This window comes from Ruditapes philippinarum, unplaced genomic scaffold (genome assembly GCF_026571515.1).
Source record: "Ruditapes philippinarum isolate M1 unplaced genomic scaffold, ASM2657151v2 ctg2897_1_1_1_1, whole genome shotgun sequence".
In the NCBI taxonomy this organism is placed as follows: domain Eukaryota; kingdom Metazoa; phylum Mollusca; class Bivalvia; order Venerida; family Veneridae; genus Ruditapes; species Ruditapes philippinarum.
The window spans coordinates 54,357-67,313 of NW_026860260.1; the positions used below are offsets into that span (position 1 = coordinate 54,357).

Sequence of the window (12,957 nt, forward strand, 5' to 3'; positions counted from 1 at the left end):
TGAAAAAACACTTTCTTTCACTTGATTATTTTCGCTGTGTAAAAGTTTAATCAAATTTCATCAACTCTTTTTCCAGTATTTCTCTGGACAAGCATAATTAAGTACATGTATAATAAAGGTAGATAATTAAATAAGAGGGCCATGATGGCTCTGAGGTTGCTCACCTGTATATACCCCCCCCCCACCCTGCAGGGCCAGTTTTAACCCAAGGGCTTTTATTTGAACAAACTTGGAAGACATCCATAAGAAGATGATTCATGCTAAACATCAAAGCTCTAGCTTATTTGGTTTTTTTAAAGAAAATTTTTTAAGTTTTTTAACACATACTGTTAAAAACAATGACAACCCTGGAGCAGGGCCAGTTTTGACCCCAGGGCTTTTATTTGAACAAACTTTGTAGACACTCACTAGAAGATGTTTCAACTTATAATATAAACTCTAGCTATTTGGGTTCTTTAAAAAAGATTTTTGAAGTTCTTACTATATGCATATAGGGAAAATCAATGATCCCCTTGGGCAGGGCCAATTTTGACCCCGGGGCTTTTATTTGAACAAACTTGGTAGACACTCATTAGAAGATGTTCATGCTAAATATCTTAGCTCTAGCTCTTTGGGTTCTTTAAAAGTAGATTTTTTAAGTTTTTACTATTTGCATTTAAAGAAAATTAATGACCCCCTAGGGCAGGACCAATTTTGACCCCAGGGCTTTTATTTTAACAATCTTTGTAAACACTCACTAGAAGATATTTCATGCTAAAATATCTTAGCTCTAGCTCTTTTAGTTCCTTAAAAGAAGGTTTTTTTTAAGTTTTTACTATATGCATTTAAAGAAAATTAATGACCCCCTGGGGCAGGACCAATTTTGACCCCGGGCCTTTTATTTGAACAAACTTGGTAAACACTCATTAGATGATGTTTCATGCTTAATATCTTAGCTCTAGCTCTTTGGGTTCTTTAAAAGAAGATTTTATAAAGTTTTTACTATATGCACATAGGTAAAATCAATGACCCCTGGGGTGGGGCCAATTTTGACCCCAGGGCTTTTATTTAAACAAACTTGGTAGACACTCACTAAAGGATGTTTCAAGCCAAATATCTAAGCTCTAGCTCTTAGGGTTTTTTTAAAGATGATATTTAAAGTTTTTTTTCTTTCGGTTCCCATGGCAACCGGGGTTCAGCATGGAATTAAATTCTTTGCACAATTTTTAAAGGTGACAGCCAAAGGAACATTCTTGTGAAGTTTGGATGAAATTAGCTTAGTGGTTTATGAGGAGATGTCATTTAAAGTAAAAGTTTACGGCCGGACGAAAAGGGATCACAAAAGCTCGACCTGTCACTTTGTGACAGGTGAGCTAAAAGCTAAGGAATGGAGTTATGGTTCTTTGACACATTGGAAAATTCGAGTCGTTCAAGTTGATGTAGATTCAGTGATAGTTTGGAATAAGCATTTTTAACTTAAGGGATATAATTAAAACATGAAGCAAGGTAGAGTTATGTTTCTTGAACATTGCACTTCCTCTTAAAAGTCTCTATCACTTTGTGAAGTTTACATAAAATCCCTTCAATACATTATATCTAGTTATATTCATATTTCGGACAAGAGTGTGAAGGACAAATGTCTTCCTAAGTTCAGACTATGTTTTTTTTCCTTTATCAACTAAAATCTCAAAAACACCATTAAAAACATATTTTCCTCACATGAGCAACCTTTTTCCCCAAAAGTATAAGTCTGTATGGAATGAACACAGATATTTATCCATAATATTACTTGAGTCCATACCGACAGATGGTTAAGACCGCAACTATATTCTCTCCCTTTCAGGAGCATAAATTATAATAACATGCTAAATCTCTGTATAGTTCTATATCAGATACCAGTATGATGAACCTTACTTTTGTACCATTTAAGTTATAGCAAAATTCAGCTTTCATTGACATACAGAAATGGGTCAGCCTTTAGTCCCCTCTTAATGAAAATATAAGGGGACTTATAACAACAATTTATTCTCATAGTTTCAATTCTCAGGTTTATTACTTATCATTACACCAGGCAAGCTAAGATACATGATAAAACCACAGGCACTATATACCACATTTACCCATATACACTCATAATACTATATATAAAGAATAAAGGTCCCTAACGAGAGAAAAATATCATGCAAAACAAAGTTTTACAAGAACTGTTCGGTAAAAATACACCAGATCACTATTTTATTTTTGTGGTTGTCTCTAGGAATAATGTATCCTATCATAAACACTTTACTTCATCGAAATCCTACAAAATGCTCCAAAATACGAGCAAGTTTCCAAATTTCACTGAAATGTCATTGCATGTCGTTTTCGACGTCCAAGCGATGCGTGTAAACAAAGGTGAATTCTGGTAAATTTCTACAAAATCAACGAATAACTGTTAAGATTTCGACATACTTTCTTTAAGGCAACTTGTATACAGTCAAACTGCGATGTCTTTACTTCACAACTGTCCGACGATAACACTAACAAGCTAAAAAATTAAAAATAATTGACAGCTCCGTTCCAGAAAGTAACCATTTCCTACATTACCGCACTGAATATAAGGTAAAGTAATGATTGGTTAAGCGGGAAATCCGAGTTTTAACATTTTCCTTTAACACAATGTTCATGACTGGCCTTTACTATTGACAGGGGATTCAATTCAGACTAGCCCTCTAAAATACTCCAACTAGTCCAAAGTGTTAAGTGGTGCCTATACAGTTATGATCACTACATCTGGAAACTGGAGATTCCCACCGAGTGTGATGCTTATCTTCATTCGCTTGACAGTGACACATGTCCACCTTAAAAAAAAGCAATAAAAATTATATGAAGTGCAATAATTTGCAAAAAAATGCTTATCTTATTTGTCTCTTCTTACATTTATAATGCAGAGCACTAGATTTGTGTGTCTGTCATACAAAATGACTTTCAATAATACTATTTAAATATATTTGAAATACAATTTCTTTAATAAATACTCATAGTAATACTAAATTCCTTTTTTGTGATATTTTTTCTGACACATATGTGCAGACAGTACATTGTGTACACCGGTCTTACTGACCTGTGTGAAACCACTCTAAGCATGATGGAACGCACTACTTTTACATGGCGGCTTTAACACCGAAGTGATAGAACAAAACGGAAATCAGGCCACTTGAAAATTTAAACTTTTTCCATACTCTGTTTGTGTGTAATAGCCTTTACATCATTTTTACTCAAAACATGCGCAAAACACTCCTTCTGACAATCCTTTATTGGTATTCGTTCAACACTCGTATTTCGTCAATTGTTAGTTTAAATTAAAACCGAAAGTGAAAGTAGTTTTGAATATTTTAATACATAGTAACACAGTGGAACTATCAAATTTGCACTTGCAATATTAAACTCTGAAAAACAATGAGCAATGAACAATATATTGTGTTTTATTAATAAAATTGTCATCCCTACGCAGACTTCTTTATGTCAGAGTTATTTTTACCCTCATTTGGGGTGAGTAATGCGTTGTGAGAGACTGGTGTGTATACAATTCAGACAGTATACAATTAATTTGTTTCGACGGCATACAATTTAAAGGTATAATTACTTATTGGCTACAAATAAAGTAAATAATGGTTAGTTTAATAACCAATCTGAATGTTTCAAAGATTATCCCTTCAAACTTTAAAAACAGTCTGTCAATTAAATAGATCTTAGCAATAAAGGCACACTAAGAAGAAAACTAGAAATGTGTCCATAGGACACGGGGATGCCCCCACAAGCCACTGTTCTGTCAATCTTATGACTCTAGGTCAAATATTTTTTGGACTACATGTGCCACAAGTTGAAAACTAAAAATCAAAAAAGGGCCATAATTCTCTAAAATTTGGTCGCAGCAAAAATTCCTTCCTTTACTACCATCTACACATTAAGGTTGTTCATCCCTGGAAGTTTAAGCAAAATCTGCCAGCTGGTTTAAGAGGAGTTGCGTTCACAAAATTTCTACATAGTATATAATGAAAAAATAAAAAAAGGGCCATAATTCTGTTAAATTTGGTTGCAGCAAAAATTTCTTTCTTTACTACCATCTACACATTAAGGTTGTTCATCCCTGGAAGTTTAAGCAAAATCTGCCATCCGGTTTAAGAGGAGTTGCATTCACAAAATTTCTACATAGTAATTATCGTGAAAAAATCAACAAAGGGCCATAATTCTGTAAAATTTGGTCGCAGCAAAAATTCTTTCCTTTACTACCATCTACACCTGAAGGTTGTTCATCCCTGTAAGTTTAAGCAAAATCTGCCATCCGGTTTAAGAGGAGTTGCGTTCACAAAATTTCTACATAGTATATAAGTGAAACTAGAAATGTGTCCATAGGACACGGATGCCCCCACACGCCACTGTTCTGTCAATCTTATGACTAGGTCAAATATTGTTTTCATTAATTTTTTTTTGGAAAACAGTTTGGTTTGTGAAATATACATTAAATATTATATAAGTACCTGTTGTTTGTAATAATCTTCTAGTCTTTGTTTAATCTTATACTGTACTTTTTTCTAGCTACATGTACCAGCCTTTCCAAGTGAATATTAAAGTAAATGATCTTTTATTTCCCTGAAAATATCAATTTAGAGATTTCATTTTCAAATTCATCTAATACTACTCTCTTAGTGTGTGTATATACAATGTATATATGTGTCTATACAATGTATATATATGTTTACACAATAATATGATTGTGTACAGCATGTAATGACATAATTAAAATTTGAAAAATTTATGATAATAAAACATTAATATATATTTCTTCATATTACTCCACAGTATTACCACTAAAATAGAAAATGTTCTATCATTTTATTATGATCTTTATTTTTTACATGTAGATTTGTGAAAAAAATGTGAATATCAGTAGTGTCAAAAATTGTTAAATCATATAAAATGTCTAATTTAAACACTGATAAATTACTTCAACCATGTATTGAGAACAGGTATAGATCATTTCCAACAGTCTTGCTGTTGTGTTGACATTTTCGCGACATGGTTGTGTGTCTGCCTTGTAATCAAGAGGTCTGGGGTTCAAATCCCTTTAAGTGCCTGAAGATTTTTCAGGTTAACAATTATCAAGGTGGCAGTGATTTTTTTTTCAACTTTCAAAACAACCTGTGGCTTTATAAATGGGAAACTATAGCTTGATTAATGAGAAAAGAGGAAAAATTTCAACCACTGAAAATGGAATTTACCCATACATTTAAAAAAAGTGTAATTCAATTTAAAGGGGTTCCATTGAGGTATTTTGTCATGATGGAACTGAAATATTTTTTCCAGATAAATGTACCATTTGATGAATGTTTAGAACACTAATCTTTGTACAAACCTTTTAGATCATTTGCGCACTTTGTTTTTCCAGAATAATTATTCAAATTGTAAAAAGATGACCCAAAATGAAATGGCTAGACTTTAAATAGATATAGATATAATAATTTATAAAGGTCAAAATAAAATTATTCTGAAATATTCAAGAATGTGCCCCATTTGGTAGAGACGTAACGGCCGTGACAAGACCAAAAAATTGTAGGCATATATGCCGGTTTTCCTGTAAAGGCAGACATCTGTGTAATATCAATTTGTAAAATCTGTCGATTTGCAGTCTAACTCTAAGTATGATCGAAATGTCTTGGGTACGAAAGACTCGAGATCTCCAAATTACTTCGAAATTATTTACGAAAGTTTTAGTCCTCGGAAACAAATTGGCATCAATAAATAAACTTAATATTATTATTCATCAAATTCATAACATATTTTGCTTTATAACTTACCTTATGAGCTTAACAGGCTGATAATTATGCTCGTGAAGTAGGTCAAAAAATATACCGGAAGTTGTCGGATTCATTTAACCTAATTATCGGCTAATTCAGAGACGAATAGATTATCTACATCTCTGGCTAATTCTATTTCAATATCCACTTTGCAATTATAAACTACAAAATTTATCCGATAAATAATGTCTTTTTCAAAAATTTCTGGAATATAATACAAAAAAATGTGATGATAAGGCGGATGAGTAAGTTAAATATTGCAAGCCGTCAAGCACTATGACCCAATTAATTTACTATCCCATTCATAGAATTATGTGACCTTTCAAATTGTATCCGCTACGTTTCTAATACCGTATTCAAGCTCAATTGCACATTATTTTCAAAAAATAAATTTCTTGTCTCCTCTTCTGTTCGCAATAAATCAAAGTTTTCAGAAATTCAGAGCACTATTTTTCACTCGCGGCGGTTATGCGTCGGTCATGGTCGGGTGATCACTATGAATTCAGCTTACGTTGATATGTTAGAATACAATATAGCATATAGAGTGGCGATGAAACGTCACAGCAGTGGGCGTTACCCTGTATGGTTGGAAATTTCGGGTTTGTAAGTGCACTAGTTGGGACTACGTCCCAACTAAAAAGGGAAATAACGGGGTACCGAATAATTATAGAGGAATAACATTAATTAGCAATTTTGGTAAATTATTTACAAAGGTATTAACAAAACGGGTTGAAAATTGGGCGCGTGATAACAATATACAGTCTGACGCACAATTCGGTTTTCGTTCAGGTGTAAGCACCGTTGATGCAATTTTTGTTTTGCACTCTTTAGTGGAACGAATACTATCTCAAAATTCACGTCTTTATTTGTAATGATATTGAGTTATTTTATATTCATATGACCTTTAACCTTAATACTCATTTCTGTAAATTTCCACTGACCACGTTGTGCCTGTAGAATGTTATATCCTGGGAGATTTCCCGCCAATGCATCAGTCCAGATAATAAAACTGACTAGAACACACTTGTGTCTTTTCTCTTATTATATTCACATTTGTGAATCGCATGGACCAACTTTAATAGTATATAAGATATACAAAGAATATTACATGGTGTCAGAATTTATAGTTGGAATATAAGACAACAAAATATGGAATTAACAGGACTTTCTGTGCCAGTTATAAACTGGGAAGCGTCAAATCTTCCTGAACAATGGATTAAATTCCAAAGGCATGTTGAACTGATGTTTACAGGGCCGCTCAAGAACAAAACTAAGAAAAAAAATATCATATTTGTTGATATGGGTCGGTGACAAGGCAGGGACATTCACGCTACATGGGAGCCCTTCACTGGCGATGATGCTGAAAATCTTCAGACTTATTATGAAAAGTTCAAAGCACATGTGCAGCCGTCCTTGAACCCGATATTTGCGAGGTACAAGTTTAACAATGAAGTGCAAGGCACTGACAGTATCGATGCCTTCATCACAAGACTAAGACTAAGTGCAGCAGATTGCAGCTTTAAAGACAAGGACGAAATGATCAGAGACAGAATTGTTTTTTGGGACAAATTCTGGAAAAGTGCGAGAGAAGTTGATAAACAAAGGCGAGGATTAACACTCGAAAATGCTATTCAAATCGCACAAGCACACGAATATGCACAGAAAACAACTTCAATCAATGGCAGCAGCTAATGATGTACACCTGGTTAAGCAGCACAAATCAAAACATAAAGGATACAAGAACCAACCATTTCAGCAACCTAAACAACAACAACAACAACACAGAAATTATCATAACATTCAAAAACAAGATGGAAGAAAACCACTGAAATGTCAACGATGTGGACAGAACACTCATAGACCAGGGTCAAAATGTCCAGCTGAACATTCAACGTGTTACGCATGTGGAAAGCAAAATCATTTTGCAAGCGTTTGCAGATCTAGAAATAAAAACGTTGACAATGTGAAATATTCTGAATACAATTATAGTGACAACGTTCAATCGGAAAATCAGGATTATTACGTTGATATGGTAAAATTTTCATCTTCTACTCCTGATCGTGCCTTTGTTCCAATTAATGTCGGTCCTTCCCATATTCCTGTTAAATTTAAGATAGATACTGGGAGCGCGGTAGATATTCTACCATTGAGCCATTATGAGAAATTAAAGATAAAACAACCTCTTGAAATCGCAGAAAATAGATTAACATCGTACACAGGCAACATGTTACCTGTATGCGGTATAATAAATCTGTTATTGCGCTACAACAACAAGACTAGCGAGTCATTATGTTATGTTGTTGATAGTCCGACAGTCCCGCTGCTAAGTTTACAATCGTCTGTTAACTTAGGCCTGATAAAGCTCACCTATTCAATAGACAGGTCAAATACAGAATTAGATAAACAAAGGGTCATGTCAGAGTATGGGAACTTATTCCAAGGTGTAGGGGTTATCCCAGGTGAATGTAAACTTCACATTAAGAGTGATGCTGTTCCTGTAATAAACGCACCTAGGCGAGTGCCGGAAGCTTTAAGGGACAGGCTTCACGAAGAACTCCAGCGCATGGAGAGTGATGGAATAATAACTAAGGTCACTGAACCCACGGACTGGGTGAACTCCCTAGTCATTGTAGAAAAACCAAAGACAGGTAAACTCAGAGTTTGCCTTGATCCAAAAGCTTTAAATGAGGCTATAAGGCGACCTCACTACCCAATGCGTACTATTGACGACGTTACATCAAGACTGACTGATGCAAAATACTTCAGCATTCTTGACATTACACACGCATACTGGAGCATCAAACTTGATGAACAGTCTTCATTATTAACAACCTTCAGCACGGTATTCGGCAGATACCGTTGGTTAAGACTCCCATATGGCATATCTGCATCGAGTGACATATTCATGCAGAAAGTAGATGAAATTTTTGAAGGATTGCAGGGTCTAACAGCCATAGTAGATGACATTTTGATATATGGGAAGACACGTGAAGAACATGACGCAAACTTGCGTAACGCCCTTGAAAGAGCACATTCCAAGGGAGTAAAGTTCAATCCGGACAAATGTATAATCGGGGTAAATGAAGTCCCATTCTTTAGTCACCTTATAACATCAACAGGGTTAAAGCCAGATCCTAGTAAAATAGAGGCAATTATGAACCTCAAAAACCAGAAAATAGACAGCAACTTGAAAATGTTCTTGGTATGGCAAATTATCTGCAAAAATTCTCTCCAAACCTAGCAGAGGTCACAAGCCCCATGAGATCCCTACTAAAAAAAGATGTAGAATTTGTTTGGATTTTTCCCAGACAGAAGCATTTACGAAAATGAAAAACATAATCACAAGTACCCCTGTTCTTGCATACTTTGACCCAAAACAGAGTGTAACTCTTGAATCTGACTCTTCGATGCGTGGGGTCGGCTCAGCCATCATCCAAAATGGCCGCCCAGTTGCCTTCGCTTCTAGGACATTGACAGAGAGACTGAATCTAATTATGCTAACATAGAAAGAGAGATGTTAGCAATACTGTTTGGTTGCACGCGCTTCCATCAGTATGTATACGGTAGACATGTAATTGTACACTGCGACAACAAACCTATTAGCTCAATCATGTTGAAAAGTTTGTCTGCATGTCCACCGAGACTTCAAAGAATGCGGTTACAGTTATCAAAATATGACCTTGACGTACGCCACGTTCCTGGAAAACAAGTACCAATCAGTGACTTACTTTCTAGACAACCGCTTCCAGAGACATTACAATTAGAGGGTCTCGACTTACATGTACATACAGTGTTGAAAGGGTTACACATAACCGATAACAGACTGGAATCAATCAGGCATGAAACTCAAAATGACACGAGCATGCAGATTCTGAAGAGAACTATTATTGACGGATGGCCAGTTTTCACGTGCAGACTGTAAACAAGAAATAATTGAGTTCTGGAACCACAGGGACGAAATTTCGTCTGTAAATGACCTTATATTCAGAGGACAGAGAATCGTCATACCTGTATCTGCAAGAAAACAGGTGATTGAATCAGTGCACCAAGGTCACATGGGTGTAGAAAAATGTTTACAAAGGGCTAAAGACGTAATGTTTTGGCCTGGTATGACAAAAGAAATCACAAATCATGTTTTAAAATGTGCTTTATGTCAAAAGTACAGGTATTCCAACGCAAAAGAACCATTAACTCCCCACGACGTGCCGGACCGACCTTGGCAAAAACATTGCCGCTGATCTCTTCTCCTTTGACAGTAAGGACTACTTGCTGACTGTCGACTACTATAGTAGATACTTTGGGGTAGATGCTCTACCTAACACACAAAGCATTACTATAATTAGAAAGCTAAAAGTTCACTTAGCAAGGTATGGCAGTTGTGACAAACTTGTCACTGATAATGGGCCACAATTCTCTTCTGAAATATTTTCAGATTTTGCAAAAGATTGGGGGTTTTCCCACATAACATCCAGCCCACTCCACCCAAACAGTAATGGATTGGCCGAAAAAACAGTGTCGATTATTAAACGGATATTCAGGAAAGCTCAGGAGAGTAACCGAGATCCTTATCTCGCGATACTTGAGTACAGAAACACTCCTCTTGAATGTGGCTTCTCCCCAAATCAATTACTAATGGGTAGAAGAACTAAATCTATTCTACCTACCACAAATTCTCAGTTACAACCCAAAACAGTAAATTGTAAACAGGTACGCGAAAAGATGCAAAAAATAAAGCAGAAACAAAAAAGTTGCTATGATAAAACATCAAAGCAACTACCCCTTCTTACACTTAATGAGTATGTCCGCATCAAGGTCAACAAAACATGGGAACCAGCAAAAGTGATAAAAATTCACAATGACCGATCCTACTCTGTAATAACTCATGCAGGTGGCATTTACCGCAGAAATAGGCGAATGCTTAATAAAACTGAAGAAACTTTCCCAGAAATTCAGGAATTTTCCCCCAACATTTTGGCTAATAACCCTATCACTCCCTCAACTAATGGAAAAATTTCAGAATCACACAATGCTGACCACTCATTGACCTCCAATAAGCCCAGCCCAATTGACCACTATTATCACACACGATCAGGCAGGGAAGTGAAATTGAACAAACGATATTATAATGAGAACATGTGAACAATTGAAAAAAAAAATACTGAGTGTTTACTAATAAGAAAACATCACAAACAAAAAAATAAACAATAAAGAAAAAAATATATAAACTGGAATAAACACATACATTTATTGATAAACATATATTTGTTTATATAAACTGATTACTTAATTGATATTTAAACATGTGTTATTCTAACGTTATTTTTAAATTGAACCATATTCCTTTATGATTTATTAACATGTGGATACCATTCAGCTATGTATTTAAAAAGAGGGAAATGTAATGATATTGAGTTATTTTATATTCATATGACCTTTAACCTTAATACTCATTTCTGTAAATTTCCACTGACCACGTTGTGCCTGTAGAATGTTATATCCTGGGAGATTTCCCGCCAATGCATCAGTCCAGATAATAAAACTGACTAGAACACACTTGTGTCTTTTCTCTTATTATATTCACATTTGTGAATCGCATGGACCAACTTTAATAGTATATAAGATATACAAAGAATATTACATTATTGTTGTTTTATTGACATTAAAAAAGCCTTCGATTCAATCTATCGTAATGCTCTTTGGTATAAACTTTTTAATCTCGGACTAGATGGTAAATTGATCAGGATTTTTAGAGATATGTACTCTTCGGTGTCTTCCTGTGTTAAGCACTGTAATACGTTGTCAGACTTTTTTGATATTTCTATTGGTCTAAGACAGGGCCAAAATAATTCACCGATTTTGTTTGCTTTATTTCTGGAAGATCTGGAACAATACTTAAGGAATGATGATAGTAATAACGATAAGGGTTTCACTTTTTATGATATATGTATGATTATTTTACTTTTTTGCCGACGATATGGTCATATTTGGAAAGTCAATTGAAGAATTGCAATCGAATCTAAATAATTTAAAGCTTTATTGTGATAAATGGGGCCTAGAGGTCAACACAGATAAAACTAAAACAATGGTTTTTAGGAAGAGGGGAAGCATCAGAGAAAATGAAAAATGGTCATACGACAATACTTTATTAGAGACTGTTGATAACTTCAACTATTTGGGTGTAGTCTTTAATTATACGGGGTCTTTTCAACTTCATAATCAGTATGCTATAGGAAAAGCTATGAAAGCCCAAAATGTTTTACTTTGTAATATTAACAAATATGATGTGACCCCTTCCGTTTCACTCCAACTCTTTGATGCATTTGTTTCCTCAACATTAAATTATTCTTGTGCAATATGGGGTTTTACAAAATCTAAGGATATAGAAAGGATTCACTTGAAATTCTGCAAGTCATTGTTTGGCGTAAAACACAGTACATGTACTGCAGCAGTTTATTCGGAGTTAGGCCGATATCCTCTTTATGTTCAAAGATATGTTCAAATAATAAGATTCTGGTTACATATTCTTCATTCAAATAATAATATCTTAAAGTCTACTTTTTATTCATCAATAAGTCTTCATGATAATGGATATAACTCCTGGGCAGCTAAGGTTCATTCTATTTTAAATGAATATGGATTCACAGATGTATGGCTCAACCCATTGCAATACAGCCCAAAAGAGTTTGTTGAAATATTCAAACGTAGATTAGTTGATTGTTTATACAAAAGGTAAAATGCAGACATTCAGTCTAGTCCACTTTTGTCTAATCTGTATGTACATTTGATTGACAAATTTGAACCTGCATTTTATCTTGATAATTTATTCATTAAATCCTACAGACAAAATTTATCTCGTATTAGATTATCTTCTCATAAATTAAAGATAGAGGCAGAGAGGTATGGTCCTAATAGAAATCCACGTTCTGAAAGAAAATGTGCATTATGTAATCTTCAAGAAAAATTGAGGATGAATTTCATTTTATTATCATTTGCAATTTGTTATACTGCATTACGTAGGGAGTTCATTAAGCCATATTTTTACAGAGGCCGAAGTATGTTTAAATTTTTGCAGCTTTTGAAGTCAAAAAAAAAATCCGAATTAATTGGACTTGCTAAATACATCATCTTTGCTACTAAGCGT

At 34.6% G+C, this 12,957-nt stretch overlaps 1 protein-coding gene and 1 long non-coding RNA gene across 2 annotated transcripts; one reads left to right on the forward strand and one right to left on the reverse strand.

Moving 5' to 3' along the window:
* Positions 1 to 2,184: 2,184 nt before the first annotated feature.
* On the reverse strand, positions 2,185 to 6,176 carry LOC132759434 (uncharacterized). The gene is made up of 3 exons (XR_009629711.1): positions 5,817 to 6,176; positions 4,500 to 4,611; positions 2,185 to 2,819 (listed from the first exon to the last, which is right to left on the reverse strand). It is a non-coding gene; the product is annotated as an uncharacterized LOC132759434 (long non-coding RNA).
* A 1,294-nt stretch (positions 6,177 to 7,470) lies between these two features.
* LOC132759436 (uncharacterized protein K02A2.6-like) lies at positions 7,471 to 9,057 on the forward strand. The gene has a single exon (XM_060751200.1). The coding sequence runs from the start codon at positions 7,471 to 7,473 to the stop codon at positions 9,055 to 9,057; it is 1,587 nt and encodes a 528-aa protein (XP_060607183.1).
* Positions 9,058 to 12,957: the final 3,900 nt, after the last annotated feature.

Bases quoted from the DNA above. Each gene is read 5' to 3' on its own strand.
- LOC132759436 (XM_060751200.1), top strand. From the start codon at position 7,471: ATGCACAGAAAACAACTTCAATCAATGGCAGCAGCTAATGATGTACAC.